Source organism: Plectrocnemia conspersa, unplaced genomic scaffold, assembly GCF_051122295.1.
Source record: "Plectrocnemia conspersa isolate PC_06_02 unplaced genomic scaffold, ASM5112229v1 ptg000003l, whole genome shotgun sequence".
In the NCBI taxonomy this organism is placed as follows: domain Eukaryota; kingdom Metazoa; phylum Arthropoda; class Insecta; order Trichoptera; family Polycentropodidae; genus Plectrocnemia; species Plectrocnemia conspersa.
Window position 1 is genome coordinate 17379658 of NW_028277167.1, and position 27812 is coordinate 17407469.

General features: G+C 34.0%; 5 protein-coding genes across 11 annotated transcripts in view; 1 reads left to right on the forward strand and 4 right to left on the reverse strand.

Moving 5' to 3' along the window:
- Nucleotides 1-604: 604 nt before the first annotated feature.
- On the reverse strand, nt 605-2958 carry Xbp1 (X box binding protein 1). Its single transcript, XM_088183126.1, has 3 exons — nt 2610-2958; nt 1458-1895; nt 605-1381 (listed from the first exon to the last, which is right to left on the reverse strand). The coding sequence occupies exons 1-3, from the start codon at nt 2720-2722 to the stop codon at nt 1288-1290; spliced, it is 645 nt and encodes a 214-aa protein (XP_088039252.1). The 5' UTR covers nt 2723-2958; the 3' UTR covers nt 605-1287.
- A 2762-nt stretch (nt 2959-5720) lies between these two features.
- CSN5 (COP9 signalosome subunit 5) lies at nt 5721-7756 on the forward strand. Of its 4 annotated transcripts, none has more exons than XM_088182540.1 (8): nt 5721-5788; nt 5872-6123; nt 6226-6391; nt 6462-6565; nt 6636-6766; nt 6831-7025; nt 7088-7355; nt 7472-7756. In XM_088182540.1, exons 2-8 carry the CDS (start codon nt 6021-6023, stop codon nt 7660-7662), a joined length of 1158 nt encoding a protein of 385 aa, XP_088038666.1. In that variant the 5' UTR covers nt 5721-5788; nt 5872-6020; the 3' UTR covers nt 7663-7756. The 4 variants fall into 4 exon arrangements, with proteins under 4 accessions (XP_088038666.1, XP_088038665.1, XP_088038664.1 ...); XM_088182539.1 differs by having other exon boundaries at nt 5904-6123; XM_088182538.1 differs by having other exon boundaries at nt 5909-6123.
- On the reverse strand, nt 7749-23391 carry AP-1gamma (adaptor protein complex 1, gamma subunit). 4 transcript variants are annotated; one of them, XM_088182534.1, is made up of 16 exons: nt 23161-23391; nt 16822-16883; nt 16613-16754; nt 16352-16540; nt 15748-15986; nt 15330-15406; nt 14612-14707; nt 14003-14548; nt 13716-13932; nt 13265-13406; nt 12941-13190; nt 12752-12862; nt 12378-12618; nt 12145-12305; nt 11985-12077; nt 7749-9685 (listed from the first exon to the last, which is right to left on the reverse strand). In XM_088182534.1, the coding sequence occupies exons 1-16, from the start codon at nt 23220-23222 to the stop codon at nt 9584-9586; spliced, it is 2730 nt and encodes a 909-aa protein (XP_088038660.1). In that variant the 5' UTR covers nt 23223-23391; the 3' UTR covers nt 7749-9583. The 4 variants fall into 4 exon arrangements, with proteins under 4 accessions (XP_088038660.1, XP_088038659.1, XP_088038662.1 ...); XM_088182533.1 differs by having other exon boundaries at nt 12145-12308; XM_088182536.1 differs by lacking the exon at nt 23161-23391 and adding an exon at nt 20231-20386.
- A 123-nt stretch (nt 23392-23514) lies between these two features.
- Nucleotides 23515-24666, reverse strand: Arfrp1 (ADP-ribosylation factor related protein 1). The gene is made up of 5 exons (XM_088182542.1): nt 24417-24666; nt 24184-24354; nt 24033-24114; nt 23790-23961; nt 23515-23723 (listed from the first exon to the last, which is right to left on the reverse strand). The coding sequence occupies exons 1-5, from the start codon at nt 24507-24509 to the stop codon at nt 23630-23632; spliced, it is 612 nt and encodes a 203-aa protein (XP_088038668.1). The 5' UTR covers nt 24510-24666; the 3' UTR covers nt 23515-23629.
- A 1366-nt stretch (nt 24667-26032) lies between these two features.
- The window catches only part of LOC148236826 (ATP-binding cassette subfamily G member 4-like), a 33798-nt gene continuing 32018 nt past the window's right edge, over nt 26033-27812 (reverse strand). Inside the window, exons 7-9 of the mRNA XM_088182757.1 lie at nt 27339-27749; nt 27007-27263; nt 26033-26467 (exon numbers count right to left, since the gene is read on the reverse strand). Coding sequence (XP_088038883.1) covers nt 26120-26467; nt 27007-27263; nt 27339-27749 — 1016 coding nt within the window. The 3' untranslated portion in view covers nt 26033-26119. The remainder of the gene's footprint in view (nt 26468-27006; nt 27264-27338; nt 27750-27812) is intronic.

The window sequence follows — 27812 nt, forward strand, 5'->3', positions numbered from 1 at the left end:
TCAGTGCTTTGTGAATTGCGTTTTCCAAACAGTACAAATCATAGACAAAATAGGCAATATCGACCTCGATTGGAGTAGAGATTTCGTTCATTCTAGATATAGCATAGCAGTTGACGATGCAACAGAATTTGCTGAAAAATGCGAAGAAGAAAGAGGCGAGTTAAATCTGATAAAACCCTAATAAAAACCTGGTTTAATTAATGATTGTTTTTTCAGAGGAAACAGATCTCTGTGAAAAGGCTTATGAATTATTGAAATGCTTCAGAATTTCAATATTATCAATGAAATAGGAATCAGTTCTGACAAATTTTAAAAATATTGAAGATATTAGAAATACAAATACTATTCTTAGTACTATCAATAAATATTGCTGAATAAATGTTTTGTTTATTAAAGATCTATATAGTCCATGCAATCCGCACTCATTATTGAAAAAATACCTTTACATGTATACCAAGGTAAACCAAGAAAAAAATACTGGTACAACAAAAAAGATTCATTGCATGCAGCACAAAAAAAATATGGTTATAATCCTAACTACCAGTTTGGCATATATTGATTATACATTTTTGTTAGGAAGTTAAGTAAAAAAATAAAAAATAAATTATTTTCAGACACTTTTTACTTCACACAAAATTCTTCAACACAAATTTACATACATGATCTTAAATTATAATTAGTAGCGGTAATATTAAATAATTTACATAATATATTATATTTTATGTACATATAAAAATCTCAAATACATAACTTAATAAATTAACATTTAAATATATTATTAGGAATGCTTATGCGTCATTTATATCAGTGACGGAAACAATTCGGAAAGACTCTCGTTCCATAAATCCTGAATATCGTTGGGTGCGATATCGCTTATAGGCGATTCTACAGACTCGTATCCAAAATCTGACAGTTGCGACGAGACGGGCGATGCAGAATCGTTCCAGCTCAAGCACGGCGATAATAGGCCGGAACTCGGACTATGCTGCATCGGCGATAGCAAGTCCAAGTTGGTCCCGACTTTTAAAGAATCGTAATCTCCCATAAAATCCATCTCTTCTTCCACTTTAATCGTATCGCTTAGATTAACTTCGCTACTGTCCATCGACTCGTCTTCGTTCGATATAACAACGGTTACACAATCGTTAAGTTCGTCACTGGTATAAACGAAGAGGTCGGCGTCTCCATTTTGGGGCGTGCCTTTCACGTGATCGTCTTCGGTGCAAATTTGTGCGTATGAATGTTGCGATAATATAGTGTCCGTGTTGTTTTTTAATATGTTGATTTCTAGGCCTTCAATTCCACCGGATTCCACGTGCTTTGTTGTGGACCCCACCACTTCTCGTGTACTTCTTTGGCTTTCAAGCCCAACTTTGGATTTCTGGAATTGTAATAATGAAATAAATTAGATGGCTATATGAATATAGATGGTTATTCGGCTCGATTCGATAACTTACGTTTGCATCTGACTCAAAACTTTCCGGATCAATTTCTCTGAGTAGGCTGTCGGCGAGCTCTTCAATGCGGCCAAGGTATTCGCCTGACTCGACTTGTGCGAGGAGATCTTGGAGAGAAGGAAAACCATCGCCAGCTGACAAAGAGCTAACGCTGGCTCTGCGCGTGCAGCCGTCAGCGCGGAACGTTCCTGCAGCAGAGGACGGGATTCAGCAGATCCGCAAGGTTCCGCGCGCACGACTGCATTCGCAGAGGCGAGCTGTTTCTTCAGCTGGCTGTTTTCGGTCAACAGCCTCTCGTTCAATTCCTTCAAGCTTCGCATTTCATCCAAGAGTTTCGAGTTAGACTTTTCCAATATGGTCATTCGATCTTCCATTTCATCCATTTTAGCCTTTTTTCGGTCGCGTGAAGTCTGAGCTGCAACCCTGTTTTTCAATTTCCTGGAAAAAAACAAAGAAAACGTAGTATTTGTTTGATAATAAGTTTCACAAAAATGACGAAGGTGGTAGAAGTTTTAAGGCAAAAGTGAGAGTTGAATAGATATGATGCAAGTCACATAATGTCCACTTCTTGTGACAGTTTCAGCCTTAGTATGACCTTAATTTTATGATGTTTGATTCGTAAATAAAAGTTTTTTCAAAAGACACGCTGTACTTTCTGTAACAAGTCAATTCCTAATTCAAAATATAGAAAATAATGTTGTAATTTACAAATGAACTTACGTTGTATTATTAAATTACAACATAAGTTCAGAATGTGAAGCTAAATTGGATCAATTAACATGCACAAATTGCACATAAATCAGATGACACATATTTCACTTATTTATAAATACATTTGAATGTTTGTTTATATGAAAACATGTATCGAAATTGGATTATTAAGTGCGAAGAGATCATAACACAAACAATAATAGTTCCGAAAGTAAACACAGCTATACTAGTAAATAGTATGGCCAATGAGACATTATGGCTGATCGCCCCAAAGTACAACACAAATTTTTTAATCTTCCATTGTAACCTGATAGGCATAAATATTAACCACCAGACTGAAAGTTTAAGAATCGGTGAATGAGAATGATGCAATTGAAATGTAATTAGGTGAAATGAGTCGTTTGTTGTGGTCAAGTCGCATGACGAAATATGCCGGCTTACTTTCTCTGCAGCTTTTCCTCCCAGGTGAGGTGGTCCAAGCGTCGCTTCCGGGATTCCGAGTGAGGCGTCGCCAAGAGGCGCGCCTGCAAGGGAGCTATCAGTTGAACGCTCATGATAGACTTCACTCAGCGGACGGCCGAACGCTAGGACCGGCGAAGAAGGACCGACCTGCGGGAGCTCCTGGGCAAATATTTCATCACGGAAGAGTAGCACCTCCTTATGTAGCTTCGTCTGATGCAATACTGACTGCGATACGAGACGTGGCGTTTGATCATTGGCCGAAAATGACGTCAATTGCGGTCTTGACGCAATATTTCCCGCCCATTTACCAATTGCGTCATAAAAATATATTTTTACTCGCTCTTATACATCTTAATTATCGAAAAGGAAAATAAATCTCAAATCTTATTTTAATCGTCATAAGTCTAATTTCAAATTAAACGTTAATCAATTATAACTCATTATAATTATATCATATACCTTCGTCATTATCAGACGTCGACTTAAATCGGCCCTAATAATGAAAGCAATTAAGTAATTGTGATAAAAATTAACGCAAAATTTGTTGCACAAGCAAAAGTTATTGCGAAAATAATTAATTGCTGAACTGAAAGGTCTGCTTAATGCTCCGTTAGTCGCAATACCAAATTGACAGATGCACCTTTCATTTTTAATATTATTTACTTAAAAAAATTAATTAAAAAGAAAATCACGATTATTTACGGTGTAATGTATTCACTTACAATAATAAACTTCAAAAAAAAGAGAAACATAATTACATTTTTGATAAAAAATACCATATAACCACAATATTTTAACTCGGCTTCTTCGCGGGCAACCAAAATGAGACAATGCTCTATTTACATCCGGAAACGACTGAGGATGCAGTTGTAACATATTTGAAAGAAAAACTTCCTTCGTGTGAAGTGTTAGCCTCAAAAATTGTAGCAAAAGGCATAACTTATGTGTCCTTCATTTCAGTGCGAGACTTTGCGCCCACACTTATAGCCATCTGGATGTGTATTTAAAGAGTGGAAGCTTAGGAAAGGCATTAAACCTTCCTAAGAAGGGTGTGATGGATCCCCTTTTGATGTATTATCAGAACTCCAAGACCGTCGACTTCCTGTCCGATATCTGTTCCCAAGAACATGGCGTCACTGCTCTCACGGAAACATGGCTGACGGATTCTGTGCTGAACGCTGAACTCTTCGACGATCGATACACCGTGTTCAGAAAAGATTATCAATCTGCATCAGCAACAGAGGCGGAAGTGTGCTTTAGGTTTGATCACCTTGATGCTGACGAAGAACATCTCTGGATTCTCGTCGAGACGAAACGATTTTCAATCGTTATATGCATGCTGTACTTTCCGCCGAATTAACCAAAATACGTTTTGCAGAAAAAATCTGTCATCTTGGACGATTTTAATTTATCTACGAACGTTGGCGCCAATATTGACATAAGTTTAATAAGTAATTGTGTCAATAATAATTTTGGTGACAAATTAGATTTAATTTCTACAAATGTAAATAATTGCCTATAATTAAAAGCGAATTCACATTAGTGCCGAAAGATATTTATCACCCGGCGCTAATGATAAAGTTAAATGTGAATCAAAATAGCAAAATATTTATAATTACGAATGAGGTGAAATGCATGAGCGATCGGAATGTATGCGTATGGTCGTTTGGAAATTGTGTAAATTTTAATTTACACAATTTCCAAACGACCTATGACATATCCTAGATGATGTTTTTCTGAGATCATTTTCATTCCTAAAAAGAAAGTACGCTTTTTATAAGTTATGGAAGAGATCAGGACATCCGTCTGCTCCCGAGGAATTTCGTTCATTAAGAGCGCGCGTTAAGTTTTTAATAATTTTTTGTAATCGCAATTATCACAAAAGTTGCCAAGAACAAATAATTAATGATCCTAAAGCTTTCTGGAAATACATTAACATTGAACGTGCTACTCAGTCGACGCCGAAGGTGATGAACTTCGACGATAAAACATTGAACGGTTCAAAAACTATTGTTAAATATAGCTGACAATATTTTCGCCTTCTGCTCAGTCGTTTCATTCTTCTTGTTCTTGGTCTTCAATATTGACCATCAAATAAAGTATGCGCTCAGATATTAAATACGGCTTTAATAAATTGAAGACAGGGCGTTATTCTGGGCCCAATTTTATTTTGAAGGGTTGCGAAGTCAGTCTCACTGCTCTTCTAAAACGTATTTTTGATCTAATTCTTACGACATCATCATTTCCTGATCTATCGAAATGCACAAAAGTCACCCCTATTTATAAAAAGAGTGACAAGTTGTGTCTAAAGAACTATAGACCAGTCTCTCGATGCAGGAATTTAAGTTTAAGGTTTGTCATGGGTTATTATTAAGAAAAAAATCGTTATCTCGGTTATTTGAGCGATCGTAAACAGTTTGTAAGCTATGACGGCCGATTGTCGGCCGTCGACCTGGGCCCTCTGCTCTTTGTGTTATATATAAATATACAAAAATCAGCGATAAAATTATTCATAAAGACTCTTGTCCCCGAAAATCTCCCTACATCGTCATTGCCCGGTAGTTCTCGTAACATTAGACGAAGACGTACATGTAACTTTTGTTCTGGTAATAAAATTACGCGTGTATCGTGTTTTGTTTGTCACGGAGCTGTGTGTCAAATGCATCAAGTAATAAATTGTATTATTTTTCTAAATGTATATTTAATTTGAAATAATTTGGGTTTAATTTTTATAATATGTTTTTTATCATTTATTTTTTTAATAGTATTATTTGTAAAAAAATATATTGTGTTTTATTGCGAACGTCTGAGAAGCCGCGCGTGTTTGATGTCATAGGGTCTGAGTAGGACATGCGTTTATGTGCGTGCAAAAACAATGACAAAAAGTCACAGCGTGGTCTCGTTCTACACGAACATGCTTATAGATCTGAACCTGCACCATCGAATGATATGATTATATCTCTCTTATTAACGTATATTTTTCGAATGTTACAATTTTTATAGTACCTAGTGACGAATAAATATTCGATGATTGTTTTTTATAATAAATTTGCAATGGTCAATAAATGTATGATTATGACTAGGCCGAACAGTGGTTCTCAGCTGTCATCGGCGTTACTGGTCGCTTTCGTTAGACGCACATTTCGCTTCGATTTACGGTAAAGCCGATTAATTTCATGGTCGAAACTATAATGAATAAAGCGTTACTATTAACACGTGACACCGGCTATGGGGAGCATAGTCGTTTATACACGCATTATTGACATTTTTTAGTGCAGTTGCCGTCTTAGTGGTTTTTCGTCTATCGGACGATCGGATCGCATTCGACGCGATCGATTTCGCGCAGTAGTCTCGTATAAATCCGTAAAGAAGCCGAGGCTCGAGCTCGAAATGGAATTTAACGTCGCGGCGCCATCCGCCACGGCTGTTCAGCCAAACGAGCGGCGCACCGGTCCAGTTGTTTTCAACTCACATCTACCAACCCAACCGACCGGTGCGCTCTCCACAGTCCGGGCTCAGCCTAGACTTTGCTTAGCTTCGCATAAATCAGTATCAGTATTCGATCGCCGTTAAATAATGCGCATTATTATTGCAGATATGGCGTCTGCGTCGACGTCGACGGGGGAGTCTCAGTCCGCCGTAGCTCAGAAGACGTGGTCTCTCGTCAATAATATCGAGACCATATCGAGCATCGACGAAATCTATCGCTACGACAAGAAGCAACAACAAGATATCTTGGCTGCCAAGCCGTGGGAAAAAGAGTAATTCCGTCGATTCGTTTTGTTTCGTTTATGCGCTTTTTTCATATCATTTATACCATACTTGTTTCAGTCCCCATTTCTTCAAAGACATAAAGATCTCGGCTTTAGCGTTGTTAAAAATGGTTATGCACGCTCGTTCCGGAGGCACTTTGGAGGTGATGGGATTGCTATTGGGTGCGTTCTTAATACTGTATAATCCAATAATCGATCCAACTTGCTATATCCAACTATGCTATATTCGCAGGCAAAGTGGACGCTAATACCATGCTGGTGATGGATTCGTTCGCTCTTCCGGTGGAGGGCACCGAGACTAGAGTCAACGCTCAAGCTCAAGCTTACGAATACATGACGGCTTACATTGAAGCCGCAAAACAAGTAAAAAACAATTTACAAACCCTCTGTGAAAGCATAAGTCTGATAATTAAAATATTTATTTTAGGTAGGTCGGCATGAAAATGCCATCGGATGGTATCACAGCCATCCAGGATATGGATGTTGGCTTTCAGGAATCGACGTATCCACTCAAATGTTGAATCAAAATTTCCAAGAACCGTTCGTCGCGATCGTCATCGATCCGGTGAGAACCATCTCTGCCGGAAAAGTTTGCTTAGGAGCCTTCAGAACCTATCCCAAGGTTTGTTTTCTTCGTGCTGTTGTATGATATTGTGAACTTGATTCGTTTACGTTTCGCTTCAGGGATACAAACCGGCTAATGAAGAGCCTTCCGAGTACCAAACCATACCTCTGAATAAAATCGAAGATTTCGGCGTACATTGCAAGCAATATTATTCTTTAGAAGTGTCTTATTTCAAATCCTCGCTAGACAGAAAGCTTTTAGATTCGCTGTGGAACAAGTACTGGGTCAACACTTTGAGCAGCTCCAGTTTATTAACCAACGCCGATTACACCACAGGTCAAATATTTGATTTGTCTGATAAGCTAGAACAATCCGAATCGGCATTAGGTATGTATGAATATAAAGTTAGAATATTCTATAGCTGTAAAATTGACCTTCCAAGTTCTATAAATAAGTTAAACATTTCAAAGAATATTCTTGATTTATTTATTTCACAATTTTAGGTCGAGTAGGTTTCATCGTAAGCGGAGCCGACCCTCATGAAAAACGAACCGAAGACAAACTCATGAAGGCCACGAAGGATTCTTGCAAAACGACTATCGAAGTGATCCACGGACTGATGGCTCAGATGATCAAAGATCGACTCTTCAACAGCGTGTCAGGAAGACCCACCGATAACGCAATGGTGGAATAATAACGTTAAAAACTTACCTTACTATTATTATATACTCTTCGTGTATTCATAAAATTTTATATGGAACATAATAATTAAAACAAATATAAGTATATATGCCAATTTATTATTTCTCTCTAATAAATCAATACGTTACATGCAGTGAAACCATATTAAAAATCAAACATAATTGATTCATAAACGTTTATTTGATGTAATAGGTTCATATGAATATTTAAAACGATACAATATAAATAATAGTAAAAAAGTAAATCTCCATGAAATCGGCGACATTGAAATGCGTGTTTCTTTTTATAAAATAAAAGCGTTTAATCGTGATTATTATTCGATCATATTTTAAGATGGCGTCGACTGTATCACCTTACAATCGTTTAATATCGAAAATAATACAAATCAATTTTGATAGAAAATTAAACCGTTATAAACAGTTTTTGCTCTTGTAGTTTATAATAACATTTGTAAATATATTTCAATACATTTTAACAATAAACTTTCTATAAGCACCCAAACTAAGCATGTTAAATAAATGATTAAAATCTTAACAATAAATATCTACACAAGCAAATACGTGTTTTACAGTAATGAAAAATTGTGAAATCATGATCGAATGAATACATATAAATAATACGCATTGTATAAAATATTATTTAAATAAACAGCAGAAATGTTAATTTTTTCCTACGAACGCTCATTTTTGACAAACCGACGGTGTTTCACTAGCTAAGGGATTGTAAAAATCACATTCTATCTATTTAATATATTTTACACGAATAATTTCCATCAACAATTTTAAAACGATAATATATGAACTTCTAGCTTTTTGTATCTTTTAAAACATATCTTACAAGCTTAGACGAAAATACGAAAAGCTCAGCCTTTCTTTAGCCGCGAATTGTTCGTTCAATGGCGACGATTTCTACACATATTTTCACATACGAGTTATTCGTTAAAAAAATATCTTTACGCACACGGGATAGGATAACTAAAAATGCACAAAAATGGAATGTATACATAGAATTTACAAAAATCCCAATAAATTTTCACTAAAACCGATGCAACCAGCAACAAGCTGAAATAGAATCTCATGACCAGAATAAATTTGTTTAATAATCATATATACATACATACAATATTTTTATATGCCTATGGATGGAGCTCTTATGAATAGGTTCTTAAAAAAAACAAACAACATTAATAATGCTCACATTTTATCGAGTAAATAAAACTTTTTAAAACCGATGCGAATACTTCTCATTAATTCTTCAATATCACACGTCAGAATGAAGATTATGTACTTTTATATAATACAATTCCAAAATTTATTCAACAAAAAATATAATACTAACATAGATTCACCTCAAAGTGATACACCTTGTACAATTTACAAATAAAGAAGTCAATATATATTTTTTAAATATATAAAAGTAAGTCAATGTGTGTGAGATTTTATCTTCAAGGTTAAAATGAAAATAAAATGTAGTATTTTAGTGCATTATTTTAAAGTGGATTAGATGCGAACATCAGAGTAGTGTTAAATTAAATAATTTTCAACTTGCACTAATCACAAAAGGTTTAGTTGCGATGCAAAACATTCAAATTCTTAACAAAACGTACGACCAATACTGTGATTCTCTCTTGTTGAATTAATAGTAATAACGATAAAAATATAATTTTTAAAATAAACGTGAAACTAACACATGTTTTTTTTTAAAAAAAAAAAGGCATCGTGATAAGTGCAATAGCCCACTGCTGATATATAGTCTCATACGCACAAAATACTATTCGTACTATTATTATATACAAGTGAAAACTGACAATGTCCAACACGTACAGGATATTTTAAATGCCGATCGATAATCGCCAGTGGATGCACGGAACCGAAAACACCCATGTCAGTTCGAAAGGGTGGATAAAGACCGTGTCAGTTCCACATGTCCATGCTGAAGTTGTTGACTTCCGTCTGTTCCAGCGTCGACACTCCGTCCACATTGTAAGACACCTTGATTCTTAGTCTTAGCATGGCCTGTATCACATAAAAATATTTATTATGTATAAACTTAATATATTTTTTCTGAAATTGTGAATAAAAAATAAATACAGTAGACCCCCCAATAACACGGTAAATTGGGGACGTACTATTTGGGTGCCCATGGTTTAACGCGTTTATTTAAAAAATATTCATAGGTACAATAATAGTTATTTTATGTGTGAGCCAGACAATGGAAGGATATCTCACCACAGGTGCTTGATTCGTAAGTACTTATCACAAAGAAATGTATGTATTTTCTAGTCCTCCAACTACACGCGCCCAAATAGCACGTTCCTTAGTTAGTATACTGTACTTTTATACCAACTACAAGTAGGAACAAACATCAATCTATTTAATAAATATTTGAAGTGTAACAAGGTAGCATCGTGGGATCAACCCTGTATTTAATACCAGCACGATAGACGAGTGATATGTCTCTGACTATTGACCTGAAAGACCTGGGTTTTTAAATTTCTATCATGTCTGGGAGATCGGAATTAGTAATTATTATATAATTATAATTCCGATTAATCATCACAGATTAGGTTTACCTAGATTTTACTAGTCTCACGGATGAATATTGTTACGATTAATTAAAATCGAGCTAGGTCGTACATATCTGGTATTGAAAATTCTCTAATGAGCTAATACAGCTCATAGAGAATATTTTATAAGTACAGGGTCTAACAAGAACGTGTCCGACATAACTTTAAACTATTTATATTAAAAAAACGAAAAAATTACACATATAGCAATTATTATATACTATGGCGCTTTTATATCAATATGTCATCCAGTCCCCTGCATTGTTGATATTTGCTTGTCATCTTCGTGGCATAATTTTTATCAAATTTACGGCATATTCTCGAGGTAAAGATTGCCAAATTAAAGGAATCTGTCAAAATAATTGCTGAATTGTATATGCTTTTCTTCCACAAAGCTTCTGCTTCATTAATTCCCAGACATTTTCAATGGTACTTGCATCTGGTGACTGTGATGGGCGGTCTAACATGATGTGTTTATCAGGCGATCAAAGGCGACTCTGTTGTTTTGGGTAGTTGTCTTCCAGGAAGAATCCAGGAATATTTTTTTCTTTTAAACATGTTCTTGGCAGATGGTATTAATGCTCTCTGGTAAATTTTTACCATATTCTTAGCATCCGGATTGTCCATGAAGTGTCAAAGTTCAAAAACATCTCCAAACATCCAAGTGTTTTAACTGTCCGCTGGAGAAGCCTGCTAGTGGGAGTAGATCAAGTTCGGTTTATAGTACTTCATGCCCAAAAAGATGCTTCATCGGAAAAATAGTGTCCCAATGCGATTAATGTTTTCTTGTGCCCAAGTCATTCTTTTTACGACGGTTTCTTCATTGTGCTCCGAAATTTTAGGTTGGAAGCTCGTAAGCACGTTTGAATACTCTCGCATGATATCTTAATACTCTTATTTTTTAATTTGGCTTGTCCTTGTCGCAATGATAAAAGAGGATTTGTATTGAATAACTCGGTAATCTGTTTTTTCTCTTTTTTCGATGTCTTCCTTTTCGCACTGCATTCCGGCAGTGCATCATCGACAGTTTTTGATGTGATAAACTTCTGTATCCACTAGTTTATGAACGCCTTGGACTTTTTGATGCATTTTGCAGCCGGTTCAAGAGACATTTTCGGTCCTTTTAGATGTGTGCACAGAAAAATAGTTTCGAATCATTTGGCGTACACAGAACTTATCGTGAAATATGTATATCTGCAGGGGAAGGGTCACCATTCTAACACGTCACAGTGGAAGAGTCCTTCTACGTGCCCGTTGAAAGGTTTTGACTTAACCGTTACCCAAATAATTATTTGTCCGGACATGCTCTTAGACAAACTGTATAAAATTCAGCTCTTTTTACATCACACGAGGATTCAGTACTTATAAACAAAATATCTGGAGGAGAGACTAAGATCCAGAATTGAATAAGATCAAATCAGCTCAAACAAATTTTCAGTACATAACTATTTTAAAGTCTATATAAAATTTAAATTTGACATACAGCCAGAAATTTAAACAATAAAATAATCCAAAGATTCCAATAAAAAACATTGAGATGCATCACAAGTACCTCATGATTTGTGACAAACTAAACGAAACTCAAAAACGATAACGTATTCATAATTCAGTACTGACTAATTTTTTTTTTTTTATGGATCTGCGTTTCTTATATTACTTCCAATATTCCAAAAATTATGTGTGATAAATCATTTAATTATAAAGAAATGTCCGAAATTGATATAGTATAAAAATAATAAGACATTTACCTTTGTAGTGTTAGTAATTTTAAGTACTTGAGTTACTTCCCCTTGGGACGGAATCAATGCACCTGACGGAGAAAGCATTTGTATTTGGAAGGTCTGAAATACATTCAACATTTATTCATTAATAAAAAAATCATCGATCAATAAATAAAAATGGACTCACTCTTGGGACAGCAGCTTGGAACAGGAATTCGGCCATAGTAGACGACAGTGAGTTTTGAGCTGTCATTGTGATATTTGCAGTATCGTTTTGATCTCTACTCTTCTCCCACGTGAATGTGATTTTGAGACCGTTCTTATTGAGCGCCACCATTGACGGTAACTCTACTATTATTATAAAAAAAATACATAAGCATACTATCCATATTATAAAAATAAATAAATATAAACACTCACCGGGTATTTCTGGAACGTTATTAGAAAAGAGTCCATCAACTAGATAATTGGAATTGTTGTGCGGAGTAGTGGTCGGCAATGCGCCGAACAATTGAGGAGTCGTCGACATTACATTGTTATTCACAAAATTTGCAGTCAAACTGGAGCTCGTCATAATGTGATTTTGATCAAACGAGTTGTTGGTAACGACGGGAGTTGCTGGCGTGTTTAGATCTAACTCACCGAGTAAATCTAACAAATACTGTCGAATATAAACATAGAACATGTAGTTAAAAATATATAAGCATATTAAACGTCACTTGTTCTTTAACTTTAAACCTTTCAGCTTAAAATATACAGAACTCATGTGACAATTCATTATATCGATTAGAAACCTGATTGTTTGTCGTGGCATTTGTCTCAGGACTGCTACTCTTTTGAATAGTCTGCAGCGGATCCGAATTACCGATTATATCAGTACCACCCAAAAGATCCAATAAAGCGTTCTAAAATATTTCCAATCGTGTTAATGTATATATATATAAAATATTGTCAATTTTAGTCAGATTAAAAAGAAGTATTACTTCATCTTGAGTGCGATGCGAGGTAGGACTGTTGGCATCGGACGCGTCGTCTCCGTTGCAATGAATCGAAGAACTGTCTTCATTTTCTTCGTCGTTATTTTGAGCGACTATCTCTAACGGCGGCATCCGCTCCAATAGTGCGGAACGAAGCGGAGCGTGTCGACGGAAGAGTTGCGAAAACTCCACGCCCCTCTGCTGCAGCTCAACATTTAAATGCGAGCCAAACGTGTCGATTATTTGGCGAGTTTTCCTGTAAAAAATGTTAATTGCACACACGCCATCAGCACTAGTATAGACGTGAATGAAAAACAAAGTGACACTTACTCATCGACTGTTGTTAACCTAGTCGACAGTTTAGCTAACGATAACAGCAAATATTGCTTAGTTGTTATAGACAGCTGTGTGGACCAAAGGAGTTTCTGATACAGATCAACAATCTCCACCTCTGTCGGGGCTTCCGTCTCATCTGAAAACGTTCAAATAGAATAAGATGTATGGTAATTTGTATTAATGTAAGACTACGAGAGATTGAGATAAGACAATTCGGCATGATTTGCGATGTTTAGGGAGTCGAGTATAAGAAGCCTGCCACTAAAATTAAAAGAATAGTTCTTAGGTTCAGAGACAACCCGTTAAGAGATTATAAAAGACAGACAGTTCCTCGAGCATCACATTAGTTTAGAAAAGAATACTCAAATCAATATAACAAAAAACCAGGTGACATTTTTTTGATGCAGTATTCAATCGACAGATAATAAATAACAAGCTTAACTACCTTCTTCATCTACATTGCTGGATTCGATGAGCATATCTCCATATTCGCCGATGACCCATGCTGCACATTGAGCCAATGGCTGCTTCTCCGATCCGAGACCGTTGATGAGAGCGCTCCATAATCTTTTTGCGGCCCGAGATTGCAATCCTGGATCGCCGCATCCAGAAACCAACTGAATCGTACACGATACCATATCGTCTCTTACATAATTACCGCCCTAAAAAAAGTAAAATTTTAATAACACAAACCAATAAAATCGCATCGATATATATATAAATCATACTCACGGCTATCAAAACTTTTAGAAGCGTATCGAGATGCCATCGCTTATTCGGAGAGTATTTTTCGGCCGCCATCACGATGGCACTGGAGCACTGCGCTTTGAAATCTGGATCGGAACGCTCCAAGAACGCCAGCAGTTCTTTCATCATCGTCTTGACGTTCTGAGCGTTTACCAACGCAAAAGATAATTCCATCGCTCTCCTTCTGATGGATACGTCGGGATCCTTCAGACATTCCAATATGGTCGTTCTGTGTCTTTGAACAGCCGACGTGTCGACGTGTACAGTCCTTAGCAAAGTATTCAAGGCCACATATCGAATGTTCTTATCGTTATTTAATAAAAATCTTCCCAAAATATTGATTGCTAACACTCTTAAGCTACTCTCTGACTTTATGTCCATGATTGACAATACGGTCTCGTATAATATGGTGTTTCCCACGTTTTTGCTCGTCTCGGTGTTGGTAGCCACTTGCGCTAGTATGTCGTTCATGGCTTCGGAGGCTTCAGCGTCGTTTTTTCCTAATATGCGCAATAGACGCAAGATCTTGACCTGTTTTTATACCATAAAATTAAATAACAAATTAAATAAATGCTTTTAAATCAAATTATTTACTTGTAAGAAAGGATCGGAGACTCCGTTCACGTCATGCTCTGGTGAATAACCAGCTAAAATAAGATTCTTCAATATCCGCACCAAATTGGGTACAATCTGTGGACGAATGCGATCATTTTAAATTAACAATGATTGCAACATATAATTATTATAACAACGTACAAAAATAAACACAGCACAATCTTTAATATTTAACAAATCAAAATCTGTAGCATTTTCCCGATTTAAAATACAATAAGATGAACTATTCTATTTAATATATGCGACAAAATGTGATATTATTTACTACATAAATATGATATATAAATTGTCTTTGTATTGAATAAATTTAATATATGATAAATTATTTTTTCTGTTATGATCTTCCATGATATATAATGGGAGTAAACATTCTTAATGGTTACTGTAAAACATATAAAAACTCCATAAAGCAAAAAACCATAAATAATCTTGCGTATGTGCGTGCTGAAAATAAAAACGACGCCAAAACGCAAACGATCAATGATAATGTAAAGTAATAATCATGCATAAAACTTCGTAGTATGCCAAATCGTTATTACCTCTCGTTGTCCACTCTCCTAAGTAGAAGTGAAAAAAACAACGTCTTGATAAGTAAACTTAGCGGCATGTATGTACATCAAAAATATTTCAGTGACTGGACAGTCGTACAGGTGCCTCACAATATTTATAACAAAATAAGATCAATTTGGGTTTTTACCTTTTTGAAGTGGTTCAATGTGTCCGTGCTGTTCTCGCACATCTCTGTTATCAAGGTAACACCGGTAATGAGGACGCCTGAAAAAATAATTTTGTAATTTTTAGTTAATATTTTTTTAGAATTGCACTGTTTCGAAAAATTCGATGTTTCTAGCAATTTTGTTCTGTTGTTTGGTTAAACGTGCAGACTTGATTGTGATAATTTAGAAGGCTCAAAAGACGTAATTATTCATAAAAAGCAATCATTGCTGCAGTTTTATATCTTTCAAAATTGATGATTTATACAAAGTTAATTGATTAATAAAGCGCAAAAATTAGCTGGACTGCTAAATCCATTTAACATCAGCAATTATTCTGTTGATTGTGATTTATGAATTTTAAGTAAATGAATTTTTATTTAGGACCAAAATTATACCGACCGTGATTCTTTTCAGTTAGAAGGCTGCGAGTGGCCGGTAAAAATATCTCCATCAAATCGGGCACACGTCTGATAATCCTGAATGCGCACAGGGCCGCTTTTTTCTTGATATATGCATTCGGTGACTTGATTAACCTTTCTACTTCCGATGCCAAATCTCTTGCCATTTCCGGTGAAGCTATGGCACCCAATGTACATAATGCTAAACCGACGACGAATTGAGTTGGACTATTCAAATCGCTGTAATTAAAAGAAAAACAAAAGTTAAATACAAATTAATAAAAGCAATAATATACCGTCTATAAATTAATACTAAAAGATATTAAATAATACCATTATCAATGGGTCTTTAAACCACTAGATACATTGTTGATAAATGACCTTATCAAATCTGTGAATTTAATACTTTAGATAGTATTGTCAATTGACAAAACTTCGGTCTCTATAAATATAACATAGATGAAGACCATTTTGATTCGTAAATAAATTATAATTCGAGCCTTCAAGAGATAGAAAAAAGTATATTAGCTTAGAAATTGGGTGCCACACAAACCAACATCCTTTTAGGTAGCTACAAATATGGCAATAATATTACAATGGCGTACTTCTTTAAACAGTTAGTGATGAGTAAATGAACATCTTGTCGCTCGTCCAGCAACAGCATCGCCCCCAGGTATCCAATACGTTTATCGGTGAACCTCGAACTAGCTATCAGCTTGAGACATTCCAACTGTCCAAAGTGGGCCTGGTAGCCCAGCATGTGTATGTACAGCAGCTTGGCGATGTTGCGGCATCTGAAAGCATAGATTCAAACACTGAGTTATACTGCGACACTGCGTTTCGCTGAAAAATGATTAAAAATCAACCTCCAAACGCTGTCTTCTTCTCTGAAAGTGGAACGTATGTACGCACATTCTTTGTTGACTACCGTTCTCTCCTCGGCGGCCGTGCGAGCTGCTCGAATCTGTCTAATGAGGTCTCTGAGGCGAGTGGGCGTTGGCATTCGCACTGAAAATATTATTATTGAAGTTATTTTATAAGATTATATATAATGCGTTAATTTTTAATATCAAACCTCTCTCGATTGCTTCATTTACGACTTGTCTGATGACAGCTATATTGAAAGCCGGGTTAAACCTATAAAAACAAGAATATTACCATTGAAATGGTTGGCCAAACAACAAATTGGGGTCAATAGCACATCGGCAAACCGATACGTGTATTCATTGTATTCAACTCAACTGAACTTGCTAAGTGGTTTTTAAGCAAGACTGATGTTATCTCTAATTTAAAGCGAAATATTTTGGTATTATATTAGTCGAAAATGAGTTACAATATCTAGTGTCTTACTGCTCCCTGTTGTAACGCATTGGCCTAACGCCAGTCATGTTGCAACGGAAGATTTACAATATATAAATAAGCTTAGAAAGTGGGCGTCACACAAATCAGCAAAAAAAAATATTTATGATTATTATTATAAAAACATATTAACCAATACAACTTGCATGTCTCCTCAGGTTCACCAATGCAAAATTTTAAGTAAAATCCTACTTTTGCATATTTTAGCAGATTAAAGGCACTTGTGCCCTGAAACTTATCTGAGAGGGAATACAAACACAACTAAAACACTGGTTCATTATTATTTTTTGTATGTCATCACAGTAAGGTAAAAAAGATACTTGCTTCGTAATTATCTATTATATTTTGGAATTAATTTTAGGGATGTCATTTCAGCTTTTCCCAGGAAGGGGCAAAAGTTGGCCAGTGTATAGTCGTTTTTAAATATTTCAATTACATTGAAATTCAAAGTATTTCATTGAATGACATGCATTTTCTGGCCAAATTCAAGGGGGGTATCTAAAACAAATTTTGATCAATAGGAGAGTGCAAAAATCAATTATCCCTCCTCAGAAGTCAAAAATCTACATCAAAAGCAATAATAACGTGTCGGCACCGTTGCAGTGAGAACGCTTGGTACCGAGCGTTTCCACTGCAACTGTGCCGACACGATTTTATTGCTTTTGACGTGAACTTTTGACTTTTGAGAAGTGATAATTGTTTTTGCGCTCTCCTATTGACCAAAATTCGGTTTGAATATACTTTGACTAATACTCTCATATCAGAAGTCCGTAGTAATATCGATAAAGCTATTATATTTTAAAAACACAGTGTAATATCGAAGTGCAGACAAATTATGGAGCAATATGCAAGGTCTGTCTGTACTTCTTCTTTAGCCTATTTTCCTCCGAGAGATAAGTTGTATTAGTGTGTATTTTGGACTACACCAAATGAGTTCTAAAACTATAATTAGATTTAGAACTTTCATTAGGTTTGGGTTTGAACAGAAAATGTGCATTTCGCAATTGGCAAATTAAGTTTCATAGACATTTTAGAGCAGCATATAATTTCACTGGTACCTATCAGTTAACTTATATTTTGGCTCGTAGAAATATTTATCTAGTGATGAAAATGTTGGACTTCACTAATAAAAACATAACTTGACACTGAAACATTATTAGATATATATTTTTATCGGTAAAAATATATATATCTACAGGTGAAAATGTATTTTGTTGTTTCGCTAAAATGACATATTTTAAGAAATATTTTCGGAATTGATTTGGGACTCTTTTTTGGATTTTCTTTGAGGTATAACCCAAGAATTTCTGTTTTAGAATCAGGGATGTTATTTTAGCTTTTTCCAGGAAGGGGGAGCAGGCAAATGTTGGCCAGTCAATGGTAATTTTTTTTAATATTTCGATTTCATTAAGATTCATAGTGGGGTTCTTGAAACTCGCACACTTAATTACAGTAACCACGACAATAATAAGGATGAACGTGACTGAACGAACCATACAAAAGCCCTCGTTGTAATTACCCTCCGATGCATAGAAAGAATATTTCTTTGTTGCGTAACAATCGCAGAAACAAAACCATCGAAAGACAAAAAGCACAACTAACCCGTTGTACAATTCAACCTCCAAATATGTTCATTGAGCAAATGTCACTTTCTAGAGGCGTGGACATATTTCATTAATTGAATAAACCAGTGCAACGATTGGCTGGATGGTAAATGAAGTAAGTAACAGAAATATACAAATCGCTGGAACTACTAGAGAAAATCGATCTGGGAAATGTCCCTTACTTGACAATAAAATGTCGAAAAATAAAGTGTTCCATGACTACCGTTGTCAGTGTTGACATAATATGCAAATGGCATGATAACAGTAAGGTGTCAGTTTGATCGAATGCCATTGGAGTAAGCTCGGTCCATAAAACTCAACGGTACTCACAACTGAAAAAATCACTGATTCACAACCTCAACTGTACAATCAATCCAATCAATATATGGCAGGGGTGGATCGATCAGTATCGATTAATATCTGCGGGAAGAAGTGGTACATGCCTCTCATTTTACACTGCATTGATATGACAGTGCAAAATGCTCGGTTGCTTATCAGAGATAATGGTAGGACGATGGATCTGCAAAAATATAAATATTTTCATCACAAAAGATAAATTAAGTATATTTATCACCTTTGCCATTGAAAATAAATAGATAACAGTGACATTGTCATTAAATTAAAACTTTATGGGCATGTTTCATGTTTCTAAAACTATTTTTAAATAGACAGTTGAGACAATTTTAGAGCAAGAAAGAATAACACGTCCCATTGTTCCATTATTACTCATGGAGATGAGTTACCTTTAAATGTCACGGAACACAAAGCGGATATATCTCGAGAATTTACACTGAAAAAATGCAGATCAATGCTTTTTCACATTTTGATAAGGAAAATAAAATTTTATTACAAAATGGTTGGATAAATTTTGTTGTACACAACAAACTGACAAATTCTGATATGAATCTTATAAATTGTTGACTTTTGCAAATATTTAATTCATTATTTTTTCTTTGTGACTTTCATACATATTACACAACTAACACATCTGGATTAGTTGATGTATGTCAACAAGGAATTTAATGCAATCTCACTCAGAATTTTCGTCAAATCAAGACTCACCTTACTTTTTACCATCACAGAGCGTACACCAAAAAATTAAAAAATATTTTTCATTGCTTCACTTTTGTACATTCAAGTAATTTGATATATGGACGTTCCAGGAAAAATAATTTATCAAAATATAGGAACAACTTTGGATACCAAAATAAAATGCTGAAAAATTATGTTTTTATGGCCAAAAAATAAATTAAAATGCAATTGCATCATTAATGCACAATTTGGTCCAAAATTAATTTATTTAAAAAGGGATATTGTTATTACACAGTTGCAGCATTAGTGTTACACGATAATGGTATATAACCAGATGGACCAGTCGGCACCGTATAGATAGTGCGAGTCATTCGCGGCGCGAGGGGCAGACGGGTGACGGGGCAGGCGGGGCTCGGAGACCACGGGGGCGCCGTCCCCGCCACCTCGCAGCCGGCGCACAGCTGCGAGGCTGGCGCGTATCGCGGTTACCCGGAGTCGGAGGTGTTCATGGCGACGGCGTAGGGTTGCAGGTCGGCGGATGGAGGACGGCGGGTGGCAAACGGCGATCGGCCGTCAGAGACGTTTTGAAGCGGGCATGGCCGGATGGCCGCACACGACGACCGCGAACGAGCCCGGCGGTGCCACGGGGCGCGGCGGGCGGGGGGCAACTTGGGCTACAGCGAGAGATACTTTTCACCGCTGTTCGATATTACCCCTTTAATGCCAAACGATTACACTTTATTTAATTTTATACTTGATCTACACGTTAAATTAACTACTGAGGCAAACCTGCCACACTTCGGAAGCCAGCTACGATTAAATTTAAATTATGTAAGCGCACACTTTTACACAAGATTTTCATAGAACTTTTGGTTACCATAATTAATGTTTATCGCTTTTGTAAGTCCACGGTGGTCATTGTTTACGCCTGACTCTTAGGTGTTCTAATATGATGATTTTTCTAGAGCAGCGGTTCTTAAGCTGGAGTCCACGTAGCGTTTACCGAGGGTCCGCGAAACAATTTTTACATTAATTTTGACACTGGTTGTATCAATAAAAAAGCAGTAAAAATATCATATGAAGTATTCCTATTAATAGCAAAAGCTGAAAAATATAGTCGAGCAACTAATTATTCCTGCTACAAAAATAATAACGAGTACAATTTTGGGGTCTTAAACGATAAAATATATAAGGTTTATTACATTATTGTATGATACAGTCAAGCATAGAATTGAAGATTTAAAGAATAGTTAATTTCAAGAGTGCTCAAAAGTCAATATTACTCACTACTATTGAATGAGAGTAGCGACGTCTCTAATAATGCTAATTTGTTAGCATTTATTAGATATGAATCTGAATATAAAATACAAGAGGATTTGTTATTTTGTGATTCACTACCTTTACGTATTATAGACTGAGGCTATATTTTATAGTTTGAATCATTTTATGAACAAAAATGAAATCGGGTGGTCAAAATGTGTTGGAATTTTCATTGATGGGGCTTGTGAAATGTAAAAGAAAAAATAAATGGATCACTGGCTTTTAAAGGTGTTGCACATCAATTCGTTTAAAAGCATTGCTGCATAAACAGAGAATTTCAGCATCCAAAAATATGTTAACAGATTAAAAAAAAAAACTTTGGGTGAACTTTTTCAAAGTTGTCAATTTCATTAGAGCTCGTTTACTTAATTCCAGAATTTATAAAGTTTTATGCGAAGAGATAAGAAGTCAACATATATATCTAATATTACACACAGAAGTATGCTGGTTGTCATGTGGAAAATCACCTTATTGAGCTTCGTGATGAAATACGATTATTTTTAATAGATATGCAATTTGAACTGAATGAATGTTTTAACGATATATCATGATCAGCTAAGGTTGCTTACTTGACTGATATCTTTATTTATTTGAATGAACTGTTTTTGAGCCTCCTTGAGATGCAGCTGCAAATATATTTAAAGTTGAAGATAAAATAGAAGCGATTATAAAAAAAACGATTTGCGGTTGAAACGCATTAACAACTGTGTATATGCGTCTTTTCCAAAACTACTATTTTATAGAAACTTCCAATATAGAGCTCCATAATGAAACACAGCAGATTTTTGTTGAATGGTTTTAAAAAGCAGCTTAGGAATTATTTTCCCTGTCCTGATACTGGCAACAACTGGATTAGAGATCCATTCAACATGGAAGTTACTAATACTAAACGATTACTTTTATTTGAACAAGATATCTCGTGGAATTGTCATGCGATATATCTATTAAGCAACTACAATTCAACAAAACTAAATTCACCAATTTTTGGTTACTTCTCAGATCTGATTATCCTGCATTTGAAAATAAAGAACTAAAGAACAATCCTCCATTTTACTTACAAATTCTAACCTCGATTTGCACAATTTGAATTACACGGTGATTTTAAAAAACCGATATACCGCGTTGAAACGAATTTACAGTAAATAAGAACAAAAAATGAACTAGACGGTCGAGTTTCTGGCCTTTTTTGTATATCTGACTCTGATTCCTCTGCATGTAGTTTTGTATATAGTAGATATATTTAATCCTTTTTTGTATCGTTAAATATTTCAATCCCATTTACAAATCTTAATATCTGGAACTCTTAACAGGTAATATCAAAAAACGTTTAATCATTTCCAGTAGATAAAAATTTAAGTAACAGACTGAGAAGAACTTTATACAAGCAATATAAACAAAACGCCCGCTTTTCTATTAGCTTGTTACGAATATAATACAAGTATACTTCCCTTTAGATCTTACCAAGATTCAGATATACATAGCATTGTAGTTTATTCAACTAAAATATCAATTATTGAGAAAAGTAATGTTAAACGTTTTACTATATACTGTTTAACCATTAACTAATAATAATAATTATGAGAAAAATATATGAAAACTTTTCATCTACATATTGTATGGGAAATTTGTTTTAAAATTATAATTTAGGAAATTGTAAATATGAATAAATAATATAGTTAAAATCAATTTTTTTCTTTTTCTGTATGATGTGATTTTACATAACAATGTCTAAAAAATATTTTTTTTCAATACAAAAATAATGTACCACACAAATGAAACGTCATAAAAATAGATAAAAAGATAAGCTTGCATGTTACGTTAAGTTTAATGTATATGAATTGTTTCTACGTCTTGAAACATCAAAGAGTTAAATTTAGACATGATTCAACTGCACAAAGAATCGATTATTGTTTATTATCCTAAGCAATTTTAATAGGCAATTTCAGGTTCGATTTGTTGATAAACTTACCGAGAGACATTAAAGAGATTTACTGTGCATAGCATTATTATTATAAAATACCTTAATACAAATTTAATTATTAAAATTATATTTTTTGTTACACATGGACATGCTAATGAAATTAATGTATGATTCATACCTTCTATTATGTTCTGGTGGAAGTATACTCCAATCTTGTTCGTACACAGCGTATAGATCCATTATGGAATTGAGTTACGGGAATATGTTTAACAATTTATAACCGTGTGAGTAATTCTGCTACAGTTGGCGCAGTACACTTCATTTCCACTAGCTAAAGTAAATAATAAATTACTGATAAGAACGCGTCTTTGTGTTATACAGCACTCACGGCACGCGTGTATGAGTGACTGTTCAGCAGGTGTACTCGTACCTTATCAGCATTTTTATCAGTTACTCCCTCCTTCTTTTAATTGTTTCTGATGTAGTAAAAGTAAAAAATTATCACATCGAAAATGTAATTAAGGTTCTGATATGCGTTTTCAAATATGAGTTATAATTTATTTTGTATAATAGTAAGAAATACATAAATTAAGATATTAAAAACAATTTTTATTATAGGAATGATATATAACATCACTTCTAATTAGTCATAACGAGTCTTCGTGATTACGTGGAGGGCGATCGATGTTATTTCTTTTGATGCAGTCTACGAGCCAATGAATTCCTTCATCGACTCCATCCCTGCGATTAAATAATATAAATTAGTTTTAATATATTATTATAAAGTAAGTGTAAAGCTATACACACCCAGTCAGTGCTGATACAGCCATTAGCATAATATCTCTAGATCCGATTAAATGAGCGTTCTGGTTAAATATTGGTTTAACAGTATGAACGCCCATGCAGTCGGGTATATCTTGCTTATTTGCTAATACCAACAACGGTACACCTTTGAGATGTTCTGACGATATCATTTTATCTAAAAATACAGTTTTTAAATTATTAATTGACGTTTTTTCTGAAAATAATTTAATTGATTAATAAAAATACCAAATGTTTCTTTGGAATCTGAAATTCTATCTCTATCTGATGAATCGACGATGTAAATAACTGCATGAGATTCAGCGTAATACTGTTAGAAAAAAGTAACAATTACTACACAAGTAAAAACTATTTAATAACAATATATAAATTATATAACCTTATCCCATAAAGATTGCAATTCGGTTTGTCCTCCGAGATCCCAAAAGTTCAACTGTATGCCGCCGATAACTATTTTCCCGATGTTCAGACCAACCGTTGTCGTAATTTTATTCGGACTGATTCCTTTATAATTTTTTGATAATTTAGTTTTAGCTGCTTCCAGGTACGTCTAAAATATAAATTGAGATTATTTTTATCGTTTAAGTATTTATTATTAATTTTAATATTTACCGTTTTGCCAGCATTGTCGAGACCTAATATGAGTATGCAATATTCGTCTTTCTGGACCAAATATTTATAAAACCCATGAAGAAGCGTATACATTTCAGCTATAAGTATTTAAAAAAATTCGAAAGTGTAATTTAAACGTTCATTGTTTCAGACACGCGTCGTAATATGCATCGGAGTCATCGTACCCAATGACGTCTCCCGAGTTTGACAGTTCGGTGCTGCCAGCCTACAAAATATTTTTCTAAAAATGAATTCATATAGCTAAAAGTTAAAATTCATTTCCCAGCTATTATAAATATTATTTTGATAAAAAAAATACTTCAAGGGTGTACTAAATTTACGACTACAAAATTAAAAATGTAACACAAGACAAATTAAAAAAGATGGATAACACGCGAGCGATCGAGAGGGAAAGTATTTCACTGACCGGCACCGTACTGTATATATTTATTATTGGATAAAACTTGTTTTTAATGCTATATTTTAAACTATTTAATGTTTTACTTACTTCAAATAAAAATGTTTAGCTAAATGAAAATGATTATAATAATATATTTTGTATGCATTATTTATTGAGTTTTCTATACCTGAGAATTTAACTGTATTTATTACAAAAAAATATTAAATTTACCTCTCAGGTACAGAAGTATAAATGTATATTTTCACGTTTTTTTCGACAATTGCAAATAACTGAAAAAAAATGACACGACTTCACCTTTCATGATGTTCTCTAAACGTCTCTTTTATACCTGATGAATACAAATTAAAGCACATTTTTTTCAATAAAATAATGCGATTATCAAAAACAGTATATTTAGCAAGAAAAAAAATATGGTGACAATATTTAAACTTTTATTATCGTACTATAATATATTTAATAGTAGGTTATATATACATTAAAAATAATTTCAAATTATTTACAATTTTTTTAATATAATACAAATTTAAACATGTTATATAATTAAATATTAATAAATAAATCACATATTTCTTAACAAATATAAAAATACTCATTAATTTAAAACAAATATATCTTGTGTTTTTATTTTGATATTTTTCGCTTACGATAAAATGGCAAGTCAACACAATTTCTCTATACTAATTAGAGAACCATCAAACCTAAATAGAGTGACAAAATATAAAACATTTGTTCATTGAAATCTCTTGCAGTTATATTTGCTAAATTACACTAAGTGGATGGAATGATAATAATATTAATAAAATACACTAGTCTCATTTTAATAATAATTATAAATAAGTAATTGCTAAATAGGTAAAGAGGTAGCTTTAAAATGTAGCAAATAATATTAAAGTTTAAATTGGAATGATCCACATGTTGTTTTCTTTTTATTATCACTGTAAAAAATAATTATTCAAACACACATTATCAGAGATCCATAAAATGGGCTCATTTAACATAGAATTTATAGAAAAGTATTATTTAAAACGTATATGTATATGCAATCACCATTATTTATATATTAATCATCATAAACTATACGTATAAAATTATAATACATATAAATATATGTGTGAAACATGTTTATATATTTTATTACATAAAGATGAATGACACAAGAATAAGTAAATGGCACGAGAAAAAAAAAACAATATTATAATCCATCACAAATATTTTATCAAGTAATCATAGTGATTTATGCACATACATATATAATTTATTAATAGATTCATTTAAATTAAAATTAAAAATTTCTACTTCTCACTCTGATGTGAATTGCGAAATATGTTAATATTCTGATTAAGATAAAAATGCTCATAAGTGCTAGTACTGAATGAGAATAACTAGCATATTGCATATCAACTTCGGCTAAGAATTTTGATGGATATTTGAAATGGCAATAATCACTGAGGCATTCCAGTTTTTCTCGGTCGTATCCGAAAATGCTTAACATGGCACCCTCAAGTCCATATTTGAGAAATGAGATGTGAAACAGCCATTGCAAATAAGGATGTGCATCGTTTAAATGTACGAAAAATCCAGAGAATATAGTGAATGGCAGCAAAAATAGAGGTCCGATGATAACAGCGTTCTGAAAAAATATAATATAATTATAAAAATGCAACATATAAATTGTTAAAATTGTAATATCGCCAAGTCCACACAAATTGTATACTTGTATCTAATTATAGAAGATAGAACTCATAAAACCTTCATGGGAAAGTCATTGAGCGCAGTGGTGTAGTTCTTCAATAGTTAGAAGTACAACAACACTACTCTCCTTTACGGTAATCAATGAAATTTCAATTGATGTAAATCCGAAGACGTTTACCCTAGTTATTTTGTTTATTGCGTTGTACTTATATGGGTTGTGCAATGTGATGTTTAAAAATGTGCTATCGGTGACAATTCAATTAATTCCAAAGAAATGAACTAAATGGATTGCAGGTTTTGCTCAAAGCGCTTATAAACCAGTGATCATTTATTATAAATATTATAGAGCTAATGAAAATACACGATTTTTATTGACTTTGTCCCGTTTTAAATGTTATATAAGTTCATTATTCTATAAATAAACTCAAGATATAAAAAGTACTCTACTCAAAACATGTATTTTAAGGAAAATTTTACCTGAATGCTGAATATAGCTCCATTTAAAACACCAATCCCTTGTGCAACAAATGATATTAATACGCAAATAAATGTAAAGTATGCAATGCGAAAGACTTCCATGGGTTGTCCAGTCAATAAAAATGTTATGATAGCATACACAAGTATGGATATAAGTTGTACAGGTAAATCTGACAATATCATTGCGGTATAATAAGCTTTCAAAGAATACCATCTATTGAAATATTCTCGTTTTATTATAGGTAACTCTAATGGAACTGCAAAAATAATAACATATTATAATAAATAATTCTATTGTAAGATAAGTAAAACCAAGTACGTATAATACTTACATGAAAGTGCCATTGAATTAAACGCAGTAAACATTAAAAACATCACAGTGAAGAATATAAAATTAAAGTTATCTCTCATATACTGAGCTTCGTTACCAATTTGGAAATATAGTATTCCCATCAATGCGGCTATGCTTAAGTGTATAAAAAATCTCATATACGTCAAGACTCTATCTCTAGTCAACATTCGCAGATTTCTAAGAATTAATATTGAGACTTGCTTAAAGAACGACGTTGGGTATCTCGGATTTGGTTTGCAAATGTTTCTCGGATGAAAGTTCATCAACAGATTTTTTGACTGTTGCTCCCAAGACGGTGAGGAAATCGATGGTGACCATGGTGGTGAAAATGGCGACAACGGAATGCTCATTTCTCTAACAGGAGTTCTAACATTTCTGCTATCCACTCCTTCTGTAATTTAATATACTTTTATAAAGACAAGTGTCAACTTTAAATTGTATTTATATAATGCAA

Coding starts and splice junctions, on each gene's coding strand:
- Xbp1 (XM_088183126.1), bottom strand. CDS start 2,722: ATGAGCGTTCAACTGATAGCTCCCTTGCAGGCGCGCCTCTTGGCGACG. Junction 1,896..2,609: donor GAGGAAAAGCTGCAGAGAAA/GTAAGCCGGCAT, acceptor GTTTTTTTCCAG/GAAATTGAAAAACAGGGTTG. Junction 1,382..1,457: donor GTTTTGAGTCAGATGCAAAC/GTAAGTTATCGA, acceptor TTACAATTCCAG/AAATCCAAAGTTGGGCTTGA.
- CSN5 (XM_088182540.1), top strand. CDS start 6,021: ATGGAATTTAACGTCGCGGCGCCATCCGCCACGGCTGTTCAGCCAAAC. Junction 6,392..6,461: donor GCCAAGCCGTGGGAAAAAGA/GTAATTCCGTCG, acceptor TACTTGTTTCAG/TCCCCATTTCTTCAAAGACA. Junction 7,026..7,087: donor CCTTCAGAACCTATCCCAAG/GTTTGTTTTCTT, acceptor GTTTCGCTTCAG/GGATACAAACCGGCTAATGA.
- AP-1gamma (XM_088182533.1), bottom strand. CDS start 23,222: ATGGATCTATACGCTGTGTACGAACAAGATTGGAGTATACTTCCACCA. Junction 12,863..12,940: donor CGCATCGCACTCAAGATGAA/GTAATACTTCTT, acceptor GAAATATTTTAG/AACGCTTTATTGGATCTTTT. Junction 12,619..12,751: donor ATGCCACGACAAACAATCAG/GTTTCTAATCGA, acceptor TATATTCGACAG/TATTTGTTAGATTTACTCGG.
- Arfrp1 (XM_088182542.1), bottom strand. CDS start 24,509: ATGTATACGCTTCTTCATGGGTTTTATAAATATTTGGTCCAGAAAGAC. Junction 24,355..24,416: donor TCGACAATGCTGGCAAAACG/GTAAATATTAAA, acceptor TTTATATTTTAG/ACGTACCTGGAAGCAGCTAA. Junction 24,115..24,183: donor TGCAATCTTTATGGGATAAG/GTTATATAATTT, acceptor TTTTTCTAACAG/TATTACGCTGAATCTCATGC.